General features: G+C 37.1%; 2 protein-coding genes across 2 annotated transcripts; one reads left to right on the top strand and one right to left on the bottom strand.

Annotated features, from left to right (window-relative positions):
- Window positions 1-336: 336 nt before the first annotated feature.
- LOC145902394 (uncharacterized) lies at window positions 337-11,119 on the top strand. The gene is made up of 29 exons (XM_082990340.1): window positions 337-413; window positions 701-970; window positions 1,097-1,219; window positions 1,496-1,606; window positions 1,815-2,069; window positions 2,491-2,604; window positions 2,901-3,014; window positions 3,135-3,395; window positions 3,729-3,848; window positions 3,909-4,019; window positions 4,166-4,435; window positions 4,619-4,732; window positions 4,965-5,075; window positions 5,165-5,425; window positions 5,682-5,798; window positions 5,911-6,024; window positions 6,274-6,582; window positions 6,741-6,857; window positions 7,012-7,122; window positions 7,530-7,790; window positions 8,039-8,152; window positions 8,219-8,332; window positions 8,526-8,783; window positions 9,031-9,147; window positions 9,450-9,563; window positions 9,617-9,880; window positions 10,064-10,177; window positions 10,682-10,795; window positions 10,988-11,119. The coding sequence occupies exons 1-29, from the start codon at window positions 338-340 to the stop codon at window positions 11,011-11,013; spliced, it is 4,575 nt and encodes a 1,524-aa protein (XP_082846466.1). The 5' UTR covers window position 337; the 3' UTR covers window positions 11,014-11,119.
- A 1,541-nt stretch (window positions 11,120-12,660) lies between these two features.
- Window positions 12,661-16,341, bottom strand: LOC145902404 (uncharacterized). The gene is made up of 7 exons (XM_082990353.1): window positions 16,157-16,341; window positions 15,934-16,103; window positions 15,000-15,862; window positions 14,634-14,717; window positions 14,417-14,521; window positions 14,130-14,255; window positions 12,661-14,057 (listed from the first exon to the last, which is right to left on the bottom strand). The coding sequence occupies exons 1-7, from the start codon at window positions 16,172-16,174 to the stop codon at window positions 13,246-13,248; spliced, it is 2,178 nt and encodes a 725-aa protein (XP_082846479.1). The 5' UTR covers window positions 16,175-16,341; the 3' UTR covers window positions 12,661-13,245.
- Window positions 16,342-19,673: the final 3,332 nt, after the last annotated feature.

Below are 19,673 nucleotides of genomic sequence, written 5' to 3'. Positions count from 1 at the left end.
AGTGTTCTGCAGCAAGGTTGTTCGGCAAACGTTACGTAGTAGCATTTATCCAGGCTAGGTTTTGTGCACCGTGTAGCCTATATCTATTTGTACCACACATTCTTGTCATTTTTTCGTAAATTTGTGGTGTTTCAAAGGCAATAATGGCCTTAAAATGTCAACGCTAAAATTGCACTAGGGCACTAACATTTGCGAATAATTTGCGCCTGGAATTCGAATGTGTACAACATACATCGTACTGTAGAGCGTGGCAAAAATCACGCAAAAAAGGTTTTTTGTGCGGTGCAACGCGTTTAAGAACGGCTGCGCGGTAGTTGGCGACCCAATAAAAGTTGAGATGGGAGGTCTGACAAATGCTATTTACTTTGTTTTTCTGTTTAAATGTTCGTATGGATTGAATACGGCTAAAGTGGGTGAGTATAAGTATTTCTTTTTACATTTACTCTCGTCATGAACTGTAACTTCTTTATAGTTTTATCTTCTGTGACAAAAACAAAACTGTTAACTGCTTCTTTTATGATACAAATAAAATATGATGTGTTCTACAGGCAGTAACAAAGTACAGTCTTTGCTTTTTGGCTTGCAAGATCGTCCACTATAGTCACACCAAGCTGCACTATTTATAGGTCGAAACAATGGCCATCTGCACATAACCCATTTTATTGGATCCATGCTTATTAAAATATAATGTGGTCTATAGGCAGTAACTGGGTTGGAGGCTCAAAGCTCATTGGATCGAACCATTATGACCGGCCACGAATAGTGAAGGTGGCATATGATCGTTGCTATTCTGGTGTGGCCCAGAATGTGTTTGTCGGAATAAGTAGCGACTTGCAGCGACGCGAAAGATTAAACGCCGTTGTGCTCAGTATTCATCCATGGGGCTTCCAGGTTCAAGTAGAAAGAATCGACACAGTTAATCACAAGTGGAGGCAGTATGGCGTTAATATAATATGGAAGGCGGTATTTGGTAAGTAAAAATTAATTAGGAATCCTCAAATTTTATAACCTAATAATTTTGTTGTAAAAAGTGTGTGTGTATAAACAACATGCTGACGATAACAGCAATTAATTCCAAAATTACTCTTTTTGTAAGATGAAAATGTTACAAAATTTGACAAAAACCCGTGTCGCCGAAGAGCACCTTGTACAAACAATGAACATACCGGTAGAACCTGCCACTGTCCTCAACAGTATGTTGGAAAATTTTGCGAAATACGTGAGTAGTTCATTAGGCGAATGCGAGCTCTTGTAGGCACATATGTTGTATCTATATTGCCCAACAATGTACCACAAAACTAATAATGCACTAGTTGACACAGGAACAACAAAATGTGGTCAAGTAAGTGGTATGTTGTTCATAATCATAACAATGCGCATTTATTTCGTTCAGTTCTACTATCGGACACTCAAAAATAGATGAATGTTTAAATGATGTTATTGGGTTGTAGCGAGTTAAAGATGCAGAATTAATATTACTGTTTTTTTGCATCAGGATTGCGACACTGTCCTTTAAAGCCTTGCGTCGTTGGAAAGTGCACAGAGTTAGCGGATGGATACAAATGCTCGTGCCCGAAAGGAAGAGCTGGAAAGAATTGCTCAAATAGTAAACCTAAACTTTGTAAAACTTATGTTAATAAGTGGATTTAAATGAAAACTTCAAAAAAATATTTATAAAAGAGCCTTTTTGCAAAAGAGTTTAATAACCAACATGACGTGGAAATCAATGCAAACTGCGTTTAAATGTAGAACGCTCCTTTTGACTTCGAAGTTTACTTTCAAAGAATGAACACTCACAACAATCATTTCCTCAGATGCTGTGGACGGTCAAACCAACATCACTTTCGGGACGCTTCCTGAAAACAGCACGAATATGACAATAGAGTTTCAGTTTTGCAAAGAGGCGCCACCTTTGGATGTTAGTTTGTCTCTCCCCAGTAACTCTAATTTCAAAGTCATCGTTAAGAATATTTTTGTCTGGGGTTTTACGTTTGAAGTGTGGAAACTTTCGAACAAACAAAGTCAAGAAAACAATAGCTCAACTGTCATGGATTGGAAAGCGATATTTGGTAAGTCTGTTTCATGTAATGTAAATAATTTGTTGTACGTTATTTTAAATCAGTGATTCCCACCCTTTTTGCGATTGCGTACCACTTGAAGGTTACACAATTTCCACGCGTACCACCTAGTTGAGTGTTACAAAGTAAACTAGGGGATGAAGTAACAAACATTTTGAGATCACTTACATTTTTTAAATTCGAACTGTATCCGGTAATGACGGAAAGGTGTTCGCGTACCATCTGGAATGACGTCGCGTACCACCAGTGGTACGCGTACCATCGTTTTGGAAACACTGTTTTGAATGATCAATATGTATGTATTGGCCAATAGATATGCTGATCCGATATGGTCTGTACCATTACTGAATATAAAGGGGCAATAAAACTGTACTTTCCAACGAACTTTATTTTAACTTTTCACACATTTTAGGTTTGAACAACAATTACACAAACCCATGTCAGAACGATGGAGTTTGTCGCAGTGAAGTCAACGGCACGAGGTGTGATTGTCCTCCGTATGCGACAGGAACATTCTGCGAAACACGTAAATCTCATAAGATTGGTAGCTCCCGGCGTTTAGCCGGGTTGTGCATCACAATAGTTGGTTTTATACCATGTGATAATATGTATTTTTCTTGTAAATAGTTTGACCATTTCGCAGATCTATTTGCTGATTACGACTGTCAGATCGACATGTTAAATTTTTCACATTAATTTTCCTACAATATTTCCTGTACAGTTAGCTTTACAAATCGATAACAAAACTGTGCAAAAAAAACACATTTGGAACGTCAGGAAAATAGTTCAACATCCATGTTTACAAAAGTTTTCTTGATGCAGGATTGTCCCACTGTGTATCTTTCCCATGCATGAACGGGGGAAAGTGCATTTCAACCGACTCCTCGTATAAATGTAAATGTTCCATTCGGTTTGCTGGTCGCAGATGCGAAAAATGTAAGGGTTTTTACTACCTTTTATTTTGATGTTTTGTATCAAAGTAGTGTAGTACAAGACTGCAATAGAAAATAATTGGTTTTAATTTAGAAACATTCTAAAAAGTTTTTTCGTTCACAGACCCGGGTATTAAATCGGTGGCAGAGGTGGGTTCATTTTACATTTACAAAGTACCGGAGAAAGTGGTTGATGTTGCTTATGACCGATGTTACTCCCAAATTGCAACATCAATTAACTTGACAATACCTGAACCTAGAAGATTTTGGATGTCTCTTAATACCACTGTCTTGGGTATTTATCCGTGGGGTTTCCGCGCTCTCATCCAGCAAAGTTATGTCGGATGGATTTTTGATTTAAAGCTCCTTTACACAGCTACATTTGGTAAGTTTAATAACACATGCTATGAATTTTCTTATTTTCCTGCACTGTTTTGGACATAAAAACTTATTCACGCATATAATTGTTATTATTGTTTGATGGAGAAAAAAATAATACCGACCAACTGTTGTGACGAAACAAATGGAATATAAACTTTACCTTTGTAAGATAATTTTCGTTAATTTTATCTGAAATTCAGATACAACTTCTGCATATAGTTTAGTAAATATTACTGCAAAAAAATTTTAGCGGCGGTAACTGAACATAATATTAGAATTGTCCCGAAACAAATGTTACTACAAAAGGTGTCAATTCCTCATTTAATTGTTTAAACAGAAACCCGAAAGTTTAAGGTAAGTCCATGCGGCAGTCATACAAGAACCTGTGTTAACATACCCGAACATGGAATAAAATGCGTCTGTCAACCAGGTTTCTCAGGAGATAAGTGTGAAACAGGTTAGTTTCCAGAGTTCGAACGACGGAATGAAGTTTAAATTCAGGCTTTGCTAATTGCAGCTTTAACTTATTGCCATCCACACCCTTGCAACAGCGGAAACTGCACGGAAGTAGAAAACGGCTACAATTGCAGTTGTCCTAAAGGCACAAGCGGATTGCAATGCGACATGGGAAAGTATTTGCGTATATCGTCTGTGTCGTGAATAGTCGTGAGCACATTTAATTGAACTGCAGTGCAAACATTTCAAGAACATTCAAACTTATAAAATTGACCAAGCAATTGGGGAAAACAAATTAAACGTCTGTTTTTATTACAGTGGCAAAAGTGAGTGGAGAATTCCGCATATCACGTTGGAAGAGGTGGTTTCCAGTAGCCGTTTTTGATGTTGCTTACCCGCAATGCCGGAACGGAACAGCCAATGAAGTAACTGCAATTGCTGTGGTCGACAAAACCTTTCCATACACGTTTAACACAAGCATCGTGGAAATACTTTCCTGGGGTTTTCGTGTCAAAGTCCAAAGGACCGACTATAATGCCAGTGATGGATCGTTGCCAAAAATGAAATTACAGTGGACAGCTTTTTTCGGTACTCAGAGTGCACACTTTGCTTACACCTTACACATTTGTTTGCTTTGTTGTTTTTTGTACAACGAAATGTGAAAACAAAACAGTATTTCAAGTTAGTTGCAATTTTATTTGAACGAAAATGAAAAATTTGCTAAAATTATTTTTTTTTAAACCAAAGCTCGAAAATTTTTGTTTATTGTAGATTTTCCAGAAATGTTGTTAGGACCCTGCGAAAACGGGGCAAGATGTTCAAACAGGGTCAAAAGTACAATTTGTCGATGTCCCCGGGAATACGGAGGGAAATTTTGTCAAATGCGTACGTCATTGATTGATTTGTTCCGTGCCATTTGTTGCCACAAATCAATAGGAAGTAATAATGTCAGTTCATGCTAAGGGCAAAAGAGTTTGGAGAATAAAAAAAAATAAAAAATTGGACCACTAACCCTTATATTATACAAAAAACATAATAAAGTGTCGTGTACACTACTTACAATAATACCCAAAATAGCCGGTATAAGTTTTAAATCCTTTTGAATTGCACTATTTAGGTCTTGTACATTGCCTTAGTAATCCCTGCGCCCGTGGAAGTTGTGTTGAAGTTGTGGATGGTTATAAATGTGTTTGCCAAGATGGATATGAAGGGGAACGATGTGATCACAGTAAGTTACCTCTGCAAAGTTTGGTTTCTAAACTACACATTGTGTGTGTTGTTTTATTGGTTTCTTAAACATGTGGCAATTGTTTCAAGGATGCACGGACGGCAATGAACACGTACTTATTGAACCCCACTATGCAACACCACGTAACATAAGTGTAACGACACTTTTCCCGGCTTGCAAGGCAGAAATTCCACATGCGGTTGACGTTACAATAGAAGATGAACGTGATGCTTCATTTGATGTTGGACCTGTTGTGATTTACAACTGGGGATTTGTTGCAATCATATTTCAACATTCTGTCCCGTCAAACATTGCTTTTAACCTGACCCTACACTGGAAAGCACACTACGGTATGTTATTTGCATCGCAGGAAAACCGTACCGAGGTGCAAATGTTCTACAATTTAAAAAATATATATGTTCAGAACAAAATAAAACATACAAAGTACAATTTTACACATTTTTTGTTACAATTAAAATTGAAAAAAATGTAAAAGGTTACATATACGTATACAACTCAGCGCCGCACCAAAAAACACCCACAATACTAAATGTTTCCATGTTATAATTCCTTGATACAAGATTGTATGAAGTATTTTGCATGTAGTTGCGACAACATTAACTGACATCAAACTATGTTGGAACTTTGGGATGTGTATCAACACATATGGTGGACATTCTTGTGTTTGTTCTGAGAGATACACTGGAAGGTTGTGTGAAACATGTGCGTAGATTTTTAATTTAATATTACCAAGAATCTACATTAATGTCTTTTCGATAGCAAGTGGCCTGTGGAAAAAACACACGAAATTTAGTGCCTTTTTTGCATATTTTAGATATTCCACATTGCGCATCAAACCCTTGCATGAATGGTGGTTCTTGCGTGGATATGCAGAACTCGTATTTATGCAAATGCACCGATAACTTTTTGGGATATCGCTGCCAAAAAGGTAAACATAACAATGAAAGATATAATTTTCTCGTTGAATTTAGCGCATCGCATTTAATTTGATTAACGTAAACATTCTTATCGTAAAAGTGTACAAACAATTTTTGGTGGAAATGTGATAGGCAATCCTGAAAATTTTAATACGATTACGATGTTTCACCTTAACGTGAACATTCATGATATGTAATTACATTTCAACTGCGCTGTTTTCGAAACAATCAACACAGAATACTCATCGACACACTTTCAGATCCGATTCATCATGATTCCTACAGAGTCACGGGACGCATCCAATCTGCCAAACAAAATGAAGTCGTAGTAAATATTCCATACAACAAATGCTTTAACGGATCAGCACGTCACGTGAATACAACTGTTACAGGCTGGGTGTATTGGGACGATGTCTCGCACACGGGTTGGGATAATAAATCACATACATTTAACTCGACTGTCCTATCCATTTCATCGTGGGGTTTTAAAGTTCAAATTTTAATTTCAAATCGATCCAGTATTGCATGGAGGTATTTCAAGGTTTATGTTGACTACGACGCTACTTTTGGTGAGTGAAATTTTCTATACACCGTTGCTATTAAAGTATTTAACATGAATACTTTGGGAAATTTTGGGTGTTTTTCGTGCCATGATATTAGAAGTATTGTATTGTCACATAGTTATAGTAACGTAGAAATTGAAATTAACATGGATTTATATTTTCAGAAAATATAAATTATGGTAAGAATCCGTGTTATCATGGTGAAACATGCACAAATGTTATTGATGACGGAAGAGTGTGTTCATGCAATGAAAGTTACAGTGGTCGGTTTTGCGAAATAGGTAAGAGCGTAATTGCTTGTTTCTTGCTTTGTCCCAAACTAAAGATCGTTGGATTCTGGACTAAATATGTTGTCTAATAGACTTGTTTGACGGGAGATATTGAGTTCTTACAGACTATGTTTCTTAAAACTTGAATAATGAATACGTTTTGCAGCCTTGAAACACTGCTACCCGAATCCATGTCACTCTGGAAACTGCACAGAAGAAGATAGTGGTTATAGTTGTGTTTGTCCGGCAGGAACCGCAGGAATAAACTGCTCAAATGGTAATTTTATCAGATTTTACCCTCACATTTTTCATACAACATTATATAGTTGGTATGAGACACTTCTCCAACAAAAACATTTCGCGGATTTTATGGAAAAAAGAAATTCCAAAACGGAAAGTAAAATGTCTCTGAGAATATTTTGGATTACATATTGGTGTAACCCACAATACAAACTTGTTGGATAACAGGCGAAAAGTCGGTGAATAAAAAGTTACGTTTTAATGTGCCAGAAAAACAGACTGTTAAAATACAAACATATTGCTGCGATGGATGAACAATCTGAAAAACCAGAGAAAACCAGAAAATGCTCACCACCGAGATTTTAGGGCAAAAGTCGGTTTAAAAAAGGTCATGGATTAAAAAGTTGGACACGCCACTTTAACAATTTATCGATTTGTTTGCAGTTTACATTTCTGGTCGGAGAAATTTATTGAGTGATGCATGGACCTCAAACAAGCAGAGTTTGGACGTTTTCTACGATTCGTGCAAAACCAAACTTGCGTCAAATGTAAGTTTGTGGATAGATGGGCAGGTGTCTTCTGTGGCTAACATTCAACTTGCTGGAATTCACATCTGGGGTTTTACGGTGTCCCTGTCACGGTTGTCGAATTTATCGATAGATTGGAATCGTGTACCTGTATCGTTTCAATGGCAGGCGTACTTTGGTAAGTAAATATCTAAATGGTAATAACATGATTTTCATTTATTTTGATTACTGATGAAGTATTTCCTAAATGTTTTGAGCTTCTTTGCGTTTAACAAACGTAGATGTCCACAACGCGGTTAGTGATTTTAAGCAAACCAAAAGGTAACCTTGGAGAAACGAAATTGTGCTCTTTGTACCCAAATTTTGCAGCTAAACTTTGCAGTTTTAAACTTGCCTTAAAACCTATATAACACTACTTTTATTAAGATTCCGAGGCCTCAGTTGAAACACCGTGCGCAAATAATGGATCCTGCTCCAACACATTACGTGGGCCCGAATGTTTTTGTCCACCACACGTCACTGGACAGCAATGCGAGACAGGCAAGAATTACCGCTGTTTAAATTTGTATGCGAAAATATAGTGGTTAAAGAACATTTGCTATTTAGTTTTATCTTATTGTGCCAACGAACCTTGCTTGAACGGTGGAACTTGTGCTGAAAGTGATGCAGGATTTACGTGTTTCTGTGCATCTGGATTTGAAGGAGTGCGTTGTGAATACGGTTAGTCTACTTTTTATTTGATGGCAAAACCTCAGTCACACTTGTTTCTATTTGAATCAACGCAATACTGAATTTGAGAATGAAACTTATTATTGGCAAACAATATACATACAATACCTAAAGATTGAAATTCCAACCTGTAAAAATGTGATTTTTTGGAAATGCGCGTTTAAAACTTACATTTTGTTTACAGGGGTCGTCCACGGTGTTTTTCGCTTCAGACCAAAATTGCGCACAACTTTTATTAAAAAACTTTTCCTATTTAATTCCTGCTACAGCACGAAGCCTGTAAAAATAGAAGGAAGGCTTACCAATATCAAAAAGCACAAAAAAGATTATTCTGTGAGCATACCGCAAGTGTACAGAAACGGATTTGCAATGTTCTTTCACCAAAAGTGGCAAAGGTCCAGTGTTAAAAAGCTGATCATCTTTAAGTACGCAGTGTATTTCAGTAAGTATATGCGCCGATTCGCCATCAAAGAATGATAATTTGGCTTGCAGACAAACACATAAAAAAACAGCATATATACATAAGAACAAATGAGCTATAATGACTGTAGGCTACAACTGCACCAAATTTTAAAGGCCTGAGTTGTGCGAAAAGAAAATATTTGAGGAGATTTGCTCCAGTTTCCGCACACGCAGCAATTTTTTACTGTGATTTACTAAAATATTATCTTGCTTTCAAAATTTTTCAGACACATCAAATTTTGCCGACAGTCCATGTCAAAATAGTGAAATGTGTATCAACGTAAACGAGTATGATTTTTATTGTCTCTGCACACCGCGGTACAAAGGTCAATTATGCCAAGAAGGTAAAAATCGTATATGATGCCTTGATTGTAACAAGTTTTTAAGTATGACAACTGTGTTGGCCTTTCTGTTTGATCTAAATACAGTGGCAGCGACATTCGGTGGCTGTTGTTACCTGCCAAAAATCCAAAAGAGCGTGTGGTAATTTGGGCGCAACTTTCCTAGCACAACTACCACGACAACTCTAACTTAGTCGCTTTTACTAGCTTAGTCGGTAGTTGTGGATTTGACCTGATCGTACCCTCATACCTCTTTGATCCAGTGTTCTTCATCACATCCAAACGTTTTAATTTTTTTTTTGTAGAAATTCTCAATTGCTCTGGAACTACTTGCAAGAACGGTGGGACGTGTGAAAACACACCGCAGGGTTACAAGTGTGTTTGCAGAAAGGGGTATGGGGGAGTTGACTGTTCCTTAAGTAAGTTATTTTGCACCTTCATTATCTAGAAGTAACTTTCTTTTTATATTTAGGACTTATAACTGGAGTTACTCATTTTGGGAGTGTTTATGGAAGTAGTCGTAAGAAGTTATATGTTGTGATCTACCCAAAATGTCATAGAGGTCTTGCAAGCGAAGTCAAAGTAGTTGCGAAACACAGATCAAAAAAATGGCTTAAATTTTCTATAAACGCAATCAACATACATCCGTGGGGGTTTGAGGCTGAAGTTGAAGAAACTGGATATAACTACGGTAGAGATGATGTTGGAGATTTCATTATTTGGAAGGCGTGGTTTGGTAAGCAGTGTTAGGCTTGTACCTTTTTATAAATATCCTAAATGGCGGTGGAAAATTGTTTCTGTCCATATACACATCAATTCGATTTTGCACTACAAATACCTAATATTTAGAATAAAACCTCGCCGTCTAACTGGAAATAGTTGCCTATTGCTTATTTGAAATATTTTTCTATTTTGCTAGAGGAACGCAACTGGTCGAGAAAAGTGTGTAAAAACAACGGGAGTTGTTCCAATTTCGTTGGTGGTCCGATGTGTCAATGCTCTTCAGGTTATACCGGAAAAATTTGCGAAAAAGGTGCATTAGCGTTTTGTAAACCTATATAGCCTATGTGATTAGTAAATCAAAACTGGATCAAAAAACCAAAGGCCCCTGGCAGGCTGTCGATCGCACACCGTATCAATAATAATGTATTAAAATCCCAAAACAGCGATCTGTAGACAGCTCAGATCGATTTATTGAGAGAAAAATATATTTCGCCTAAAACGGCATCATCAGTTTCTCCATTTACCAAAACTGCCAAAAAGGAAAAACAGAAAGGAAAAAGTCAAGAATCTAACGCAAAAAGGTTACGCAAGCTAAAAATAAATAAAAATTAATAAAAACTATAAAAATATTCGGCTGTTAGATTCTTGACTTTTTCCTTTCTGTTTTTCCTTTTTGGCAGTTTTGGTAAATGGAGAAACTGATGATGCCGTTTTAGGCGAAATATATTTTTCTCTCAATAAATCGATCTGAGCTGCCTATATAGCCTATATACTTAAGCTTGGTTTTACATATTTTGAGTGATTTGCTTTTCAGTGGACAGATGTGAGTCTCATCCTTGCCACAACGGTGGAAGTTGCGTCAACGATGACGAAAATGGATTCGTTTGTCGATGTCAACCTGGCTTTGTAGGAACAACTTGTTCAGTCGGTAATTACAACATCCAAAGTTATTTTCTGAGCCCATTTTTTGAACAGGAATGCGCAATTAGGAGTTTAGAATCAGAAAATCTTGCTGTTGCCTGTCAGATCATATTTACCAAGCTTCTTTGCAAATGCATTATTATTTTAACATTAAAACAATGAACTATTTTGTATCACTAAGTAACAGCTTTATTTTTAGATATTTCGACGGCTCTGCAAAGCTGAACTTACAGTTGATTCATCACCATACAACAATAAAACAACAATTATAATGTTCAAGTTGTTGGTTAAATTAAGTCAATATAATATGAATAAACATATTTGAAATCAGTGTGCAGTGGTCCAGTTTTGAAAACCAAACTTATGAATGAGTTGCAACCCGATTTGTCTATGATCTAAGTTGTCCTAAGCTAGACACAAGGACATGTGCAAACAGATGTGAGAGACCATGGTTGTGTCCAAACTTCGAAATTTAGATAATAATTCGTCGATAAAGAAGATTTGTTGTTTTTTGTATGCTGGGTTGGGAGTCTGCAAAAATATTAGTTTGTTTTGGCGATCTTTTTGATTAATTACCCACACACAATCTTGCATTGATAACGCTGGCTTAACGACTGTCAGGTAGTTGTTGGCTAGTTGCCAAGTTGTCTTTTCAATCCTGCAACTTCATTTTCAAAAAGCCTGACAGGCATATTGGTAATGAGAGAAATATAATTTATTGACAAGACTAAAAAAGTAATTCCCGCAAAGTCAAACACCTCGTTTGTCTCAATAAAATGCAATGGTTTATTCAACACGACCAAATCAAATGGTTAGGAAGTGCAACATACTTTAATTTTAAACATTGGATCAAGTGTTCCAAATCTGGCAGTTCGAGATGCTCGTAAGCAATTCAGAACAGTTTCTGTCTGATCTTCGGTGCGCAGGCTACGCAATAGTGCAGTTGAAATGCATTATACACAACCTCTTGGAAACGCGGTCTAAATTTCCTCCAGAACGACCGCACAAAAAAAGCGAGACGCAAATAGCAGGGCGCGAAAACAATACGCCTGAACTGGAAGGGATTCTAATTCAAACTGAAAATATACTGACACAAAGCATAACTTCGCGACGAAAATATGAGAATCACAACCACAAAAAACAACAAATATACTGTAGTTATAGAAATAGAATGTTCCTTCTTACTGTTATATAAAAACTTAAAGTTACAATGCGATAGAGGGTCTTAAAAGCAACAGCAACGATAAGGGAGAAGCGCACACACACACATCGCAATTCCTGGAACACGAACGTGCGGGAACACTCGTTTCCGGCTTCAACCTGGTCTAACAGTTTCAGAAAAAAAACAAAGATTCCGAGGACACAGAACCAAACGTAGCTGAGACGACTAAATTTTGTAGGTACATCTGGGCGAAAAGAAAGAGTCACTACAGCGGGCTAATTGGATCCAGGAGAAATGACAAACAAGTTGTCGAACTGGAAGTCATCCGAGCCTGACAGAATACAGGTCTTCTGGATAAAAGGACTGAAAGCGACTCACGAACGAATGGCATATCAGTTGCAAGATCTATTCTACTGTCCCACAATGCCAACATGGATGGAAGTGTATGTTCCAAATAAACGCAGAGAAGGGGAATGCCCTAATCGAGTCTTTGATTACGACGATACTTTGCATTACTCGTAATTTAGGCTTCTAGTTGTGAGTTTTTTGTATTCTGACTGATCGGCAATGCGCAGTTTCCACAACCAGAAAAAGAACGCCGAATTTTTGCACCACATAAAACCATAGCGTCCTTTGCAAGAAGCAAATGACAGGGCGTGACAAAAGTACGCTGGAACCGGAAGGTTTTCTGATTTAAACTAAAACAAAACTGATGTGGGTCCGGTTTTATTCACTACCAGCAAATGCTAAACTACACAATGAAACCAGCAGATGCAAAATATAAACTGGAATAAAAACAAGCAATATCAATTAAACCGAAATTACAATAGTCCGGGACTTGGATTGGCCATGGCAGTTTTTTTTAAATTATAGAATCAATCATAAATTATAAACACGCAGATGTCCCCGAACAAAAAACAGGGCGTACAATCCGCAATCCACAGAATTATACAAGCAAGAAAACTATAAAAGCAGGTTTTTGATTATAATATGTACAAGTACAACACAATGTAATGAACATTATAATATTCATAATTACAAACAATTGCATTTTTTTAACTTGACAAACGCAACACGACACAAAACATATGTGAAAAGCTCTACATTTTCATAAAAATAGTCATCACAATGCATACACATGCCCTTAAAAAGTAAATCCGGTATTAACAAAGGAAACAAACGTACTAGAAAGCATTGTTTTGCTACACTAACAACTGAAATAAAAAACTTTTTTGCTTTTGTTGAGGGTTTTTGATCACAAACACCAGTCAACTTGAATAATGCATCAGTGTTTATCATTTATCTGTAACAAAGTTGGATTGTTGTTCCTGAACTCGTCGCAAGCTTGTTTCGTAAGTTCGTTGAAGTTGTTTTCTTCGCTCTTGGTTAATGTTTTCAACCTTTTGAATTGCTTGCACCGCTAGCGCGTAATATTGTTCGGCGTCTTTAAGACGGGCATTTTGTTCGCATAGGATTCCAAGCTTTTTTAACATTTCACTGTACTGTTCAGATTTCTGTGCTTCATGTGGCATGTCTTTTAGCTTTTCATGAGAAAAATTGACGTCACTTTCAAGTTGTAAAGATGCTCTCTCATGATTATGTTTGGTAAGCAGTAAATCTAGTTGTTGTAATGCTAGCTGGCTGTTTAGTATAAAATACATTAAAACAGTTCTATCCACAGTTTTAACCTTGTCCAATTTTTGTATGACATCAGTTATGTACGGTTGTACATAATTTTTAACAATCACCACTTTTCCAGCCAAAGGCCTTATTTCTTTATGCCCCAACAATTCAATGGAAACTTCTTTAAGTGCGATAACACAGGATTCTAGGTTCTCTGCTGATTTTCGGCCTACAGGAATATTGAAAAGAAGTCCAGCGGTCATTTTATAAAATAAAATCGCTTCTAAATACAACTTTGCTTCATGATGCTTTTTTGCTACTTCTTTTATATGAAGTGCTGAAGCGCCAGAAGGAACAATATATAACCGCAACAGTTGTCTGTATACTGAAGTAGCCTGGTCAAACCTATAAGTTCTCAGAGAGTTTCCGTGTGCTTTGACAAGCTGTGTTGCTTGTTTGTTGCCGCCAAAGACAACTGTATAATCTGTCAAAAAAGTTTTGAAATCAACAACGACTTTCAACACATTCTGATAAACAAATATTTTAAAAACATCACCTGGTAAAATTTTGCTTTTGGCATTGGTTTCAAGAGGCGCCATAGATGTCGGATAAAACATCACAAAAATTGCTGCCAACGAAATCATTATCATCACCACGATAGCAACGATCCAATATGTTGTTCCTGCATTTTGTGGTTTTAGTTTCCATTTTAACAGTTGTTATTTGTATGAAAAGACATTATACTAAACTCAGGTATTGCGTCGAGATGTTTAAAACTGCGAAACCAAAACCGCAGACAATTTATTTGGACCCAAATCTACGGGCAAATACTGCGATACATACCGAAGTTTGTTGCATGAGCAGTGATGGGCCGTGCATCATTATTTATTTGTTGAGCATCCCGCGAAGGTGTTTGCACTCTTCGACGTAAAGATATACCTTCTGTACCTAAAAAGTTTGGGAAAATTGCAACATTTAAAGCCAGTGTTAAAAGTGTTGTGTTAAAAGACTGTACGTGTAATAATACCTATAACTACCTACATTTAAAACGAGAACAAACCTGGATTTGTGACCAAATCGCCTTCCTGGAAAGGATTTTGGGGTACACGAATGTCATTGTTGACCGGTTGGGGATACGCACCGCCTGCGGTTTTCGAAAACAAATAAATTTCACATTCATATTCATTTCTTGGTGATAATGCAATATTAAGAAACAAATATGTTTTTTGCAATTAAAAAACAACTTTTAAATAAAAAACATTTTCTCGCCAATAATGAATGTGAAATTTGTTTAGGAAGCTTTTATAGCCAATTTATTGCCAAAACAGTTTACAAAATGAAGTTACTGAAGCTTCAAAGTCAACTGGCTAAACTTCTTAAATATAAAATGTAAAGAAACTTAGGTAATTTAGATTGGTATACATACCCATAAAGCTTCTGGTGTGTGTGGAGAAATTATGAAGAGGAACAAGTCGATTGTTAGTCCCGGGACAATGATCGTTTACATTAATGTAACTTAAAGCATTGGTAACTTGATGTCGAATTACAGCCAAATGTTGTTGACTCAAGAGCTCCTTTATTTGATTTCTGGCATCAATCATGTTTGGTCGTTCGTCTGGATTGTGATCCCAGCATCTTTTCATAATTTCAACAGCATTCTCAACGGTCTCTTTGTCATGCTGGTCATCGAAATGTTGGACTCGCTCTTGTACCACCGCCATGTTCGGCCTTGCACCTTGTGTTATCGAATATATAATTGTTTCCATATCGCCAGCTGGATAAGGAGCTGCAAGAGCCAAAACAACGTATGTCACAATTCCATAACCATACGTGTCGTGCTCCTTCTTTGGTAGTATTGACATATTTCTTAGGCGTTCAGGTGGTGTGTAAAAGGGGGTGATTGCTGCTTGCCTTCCGTGTGGTGTTCCCCTATTCAATGTACTTGTAAGTCCACTCAGTGCTGCAAGTTCGGCACTGCCAAAATCACTAATTTTGCATCTTAAATCCGGAGAAAGCAAAATATTTTCTGGTTTAATGTCCAAATGAATCAAACGTTGGTCCTCGAACAAGTTGTGAATAAATGCGATTGCCGTGGCAATGTCGGACAACATTCTTATTGAGAGGGATATTCCTTTTGGAATATCGGGATCTAGAAGGAAGTGCCTTAAATTCCCAGCAGGGCAATACTCCATAACAATTCCAATTGCGTGTTGCCATTTTACGTGACCGTAAACTCGAACAACGTTCTCATGACTGGCCTGTTGTAAGTATCCTATTTCTTTATTGAATCTGAAGTGAATTTGTTTTTGGTATTTATTAGTATTTATTAGTAGATTATTAATCTACAAATTCTAATTGACCTTTTCTTGATGAGCTTTTTGTCTTTAATTCCACCACATATTTTGAATATTTTAATGGCAAGTGTATTGAAAACATCATGTTGTCCAACTACCACATCTCCATAACTTCCCGAACCAACTTCACTCTTTTCGAGGTCACAATGAATATCTTCGGCATCAAACTCGTGTAACTGCAACAGCAACTTTAACAAGTTTTTCAAAAAACAGCAAAATACAACACTACCTTGCTCTTGCTTTGCATAATGTTGGTAAACTCTTGCACGGATTAATTACAAATCCATTTTAAAACATAACATCCCAAACCGTTTTCACCCTTCAATACTATGTGTTAGGAGCTGTCACATATATGAGCTCTCAAGCTGTTTTGTTTGCCCTTATGTCAACGAAACTCTGCTCTCCCCTTATTGTACCTCAGCATGGTTGAATAAATGCGCAACGTGGAGTGTTATTTCAAAAACAATCATGCGAGACTTGACGTCACGCCAAAAAAACGCGATTCGCAAACAGAAAAAATCTTGTTCAGGTCTGGTGGCATCATTTGGAAATGGAACGTTCAGTCTAAAGCTGTTATGTACGGCAAAAAAATTATTATGCATAGTGTTGTTTAAATGTTCGAAAGTGCGTAAAGCAAAGAGCATTTCATTCAATGACCTCAACAACGCTATAGGGATTATTGACCAACATATTTTACCTCAAACCAAATATCAGCTTTGCAGCGATGAAACGCTTCATTTTATAGAGAATGGCGTTGTCCGTTGCCTGTTCTTCTTCGCTATAGCCAAATGTGACAAAAAACTTCGACTTTCAAAAAGGTTCGTTGACGTCGTCCAGGCGTGTCCTTCACACATCAATGGGCACTTCGTTACAAAGTACTGTGTGTGAGAAAAACTTGTTTGAAACGTAGTTTTGAAACAAGGTCGGGGTCATACAAAAGGATGACAGGTAATTATTTGCGAAATGCACAATGAATTTGGAAACATGACCATATGTACACTGTTTTTGTAGCTACGTGAGTTTGATGCTGAAGACATTTTGTGCGATACAACATCATGTGAAGTCGGTTCAGGAAGTTATGGAGATGTTGACGTCGGGCAACACGGGGTTTACAACACACTGGCTATCAAAATACTTTGAGTCACTGGAGGCTTGATGGACAAAAAGCTCATTAAGAAAAAGTAATTCCTATATTGCTTTGATCCGCAAAACACAATAAAAGTATATGCATGGTAATTGCCTTTCAGATACGAGAAAGAACTTGGATATCTACTACAGGCTAATCACGAGAATATAGTACGTGTTTATGGGTTTGTTAAATGGCCATATGCACTTGGAATTGTCATGGAATATTGTGCTGCTGGAAATCTAAAGCAAATCGCACTAGATCCAGATATTCCTTTAGGAGTTCCTTTACGCATTCGTATGCTTACCGACACAGCAAACGCCATTTCATTTATCCACAATTCGTTTAGAGATAAGCGTTTAATTCACTTGGATATAAAGCCAGAAAATATATTACTTTCCATTGCATTACGATGCAAGATTGGCGACTTTGGAAGTGCCGAACTTGCAGATTTGAGTGGAATTACAACATCAACCGCAACGACCCTCTTGAAAAAGAAAGAAATTACACCGTTTTATACACCTCCAGAAAGATTGGCAGCAATGTCAATGGGCCCCAAAAAAGAACACGACACATACGGGTACGGAATAGTAGTTTATGTTATTATGGCTCGATCAGGGCCTTATCCACTAGGCAATCTGGAGTCCATTTTGTGCACCATACGCCGAGGGGACCGACCATGTCTTGAAGTTCTTCATCGACAAACGGAAGGTTTGAGAATTGCAGACCAAATATCATTTGATAAAGTAGAGGAAATTATGAAAGATTGTTGGAATCAAAATCCTACCCTCAGGCCAAACATGCTTCAAATAAAAGATCAATTGATGCAACTTCTGGGCAAACAAAATGAAGAAAGAATCCGACAACAGGTTACTGATGCTTTGAATACGATTGACTTAACAATCCACAGCCCAAACAGTCAAAATGTAATGACCCCCCTACATCATTTTAACACAAAATCTGAAAGATTTGAAGGTAAAAGTAAGTTCAAACCTATATATTGCGCAATAATTTTAAGTATTTTTCACTGAAGGCGTAAAAAAGGAGCAAAATTTGATGCTATCTCACAACCTTGACGATGTAAATCTAACGGATAATGAAATTGTCAACATTCCGCGAGGAACACAAGGTTGCAATTTTGGTCTACAAAGTACACGCATACTTTTACCGGAAAAAGACTTTGTTTACATATACCTAGTCATTAAAATTAAAACTGAAAGAAATGTTTTTGCAGTTGATGGAAATGATCCTCACAATGAAACGGTGCACTTGGAAGCTTCTACCGAAGAGGGCAATGATCACGCAATGCCAAAAGAAACCGGTAAGGCAACTCTAATACAACAGTAAGCATTTCGAAAGAATACGAAACAAGTTGCAACAGAAAAAAATCTGTGTGCCTGCTAGGTTACCAGTTAGCCCTAGGCAAACAATCCCTTCCTCTGTTTTGAAGTTGTTGGTATACTTAACTTTTACAAACTTTTTCCTCTCTAATTGCTTTTTAATTACAGGAACTTCCGGAACAGCGCCACGTTACAGAGGCCCTCGGAAATTGAAACAAGATGAACTAAACAATAAGAACGAAGAAGAAAAAACTAACGAAGAAAAAAAACAATCGGGTAAGAATGTTTTTATATTTGTGGCGACAGCAGTGATAAGTACTCATTTTCACTAATCTTATGCTCTTTCATGTTTGTGCTGCATCACAGGTTCCTGCATAAAGAAAAGCTTTTTGCTATTGTGTTTGGGAATTGTGATGATACTGTTGTACTTGGCCGGAAAACAAATGTTTGTTGAAAACTTTGCAATGAGACCACAATTTATCGGTAAACATATCTTATTGAAATATAAAGAAACATAAAATTTTGTCATTTTTGGCGTATTTAGAGTTCTTTGAGAATACAAAAGAAACGGAAAGACTGATTCAAACGTACACCGATTGTATAAAAAGTTTCTCATTTGAAAAGGCAACTGAAGCCAAAGAAAAACTGATACAGCGTATAGAAGAGCAGTTTGTCACTACACCAGCCGAATTACGAAACTTTGCGGAACACAACGAAGCTACATATAAGAAACATGTAGAAGCAATTTTATTCTACGAATTGGCGATAGAGTTTAGCACAAAAGATTTAATTAAAGACGACCAATTAAAAGAAATCGGATATTGTGCCGAAGGACTTGCAAAGAGCAGCAAGAACTTATTTCTGGACAAAGTTTGGTTTCCAACTTTTTCAAAGCAACGTCTTATACGAAAGTACATTATACCTTTACTGGAAAAACTACGGCTTAAAATAGCCAATTTGACGAAGGTAAGCAAGGACATTCAGTGCATTTCAGAAGTCCAGTGTCTTATATCAATTTGCGACCTTTTCTTTGCCCTTGACGATCAACAGTCTCAAGAGGCTCCATTAATATCAGCAATAAAAGCAATGCGGAAGCAATTTGGGGACAAAGTGGAAACACATAGAAGTTACGGAACGTTGCTGTATAGACTTGGTTACGTGTACGAAATGACTTTGGACTATAATAATGCTGTTGTGTTGTATCTTAACGCAAAAACGGCTTTCCGAATGACACTTGATTCATCTAAACAACAAACCAAAAGTGACATCGATTATTGTGA

The sequence above is a fragment of the Ascidia mentula genome, chromosome 5 (genome assembly GCF_947561715.1).
Source record: "Ascidia mentula chromosome 5, kaAscMent1.1, whole genome shotgun sequence".
Classification (NCBI taxonomy): Eukaryota; Metazoa; Chordata; class Ascidiacea; order Phlebobranchia; family Ascidiidae; genus Ascidia; species Ascidia mentula.
The sequence above is the reverse complement of the archived record's forward strand: the minus strand, read 5'-3'. Positions and strand labels throughout refer to the sequence as shown.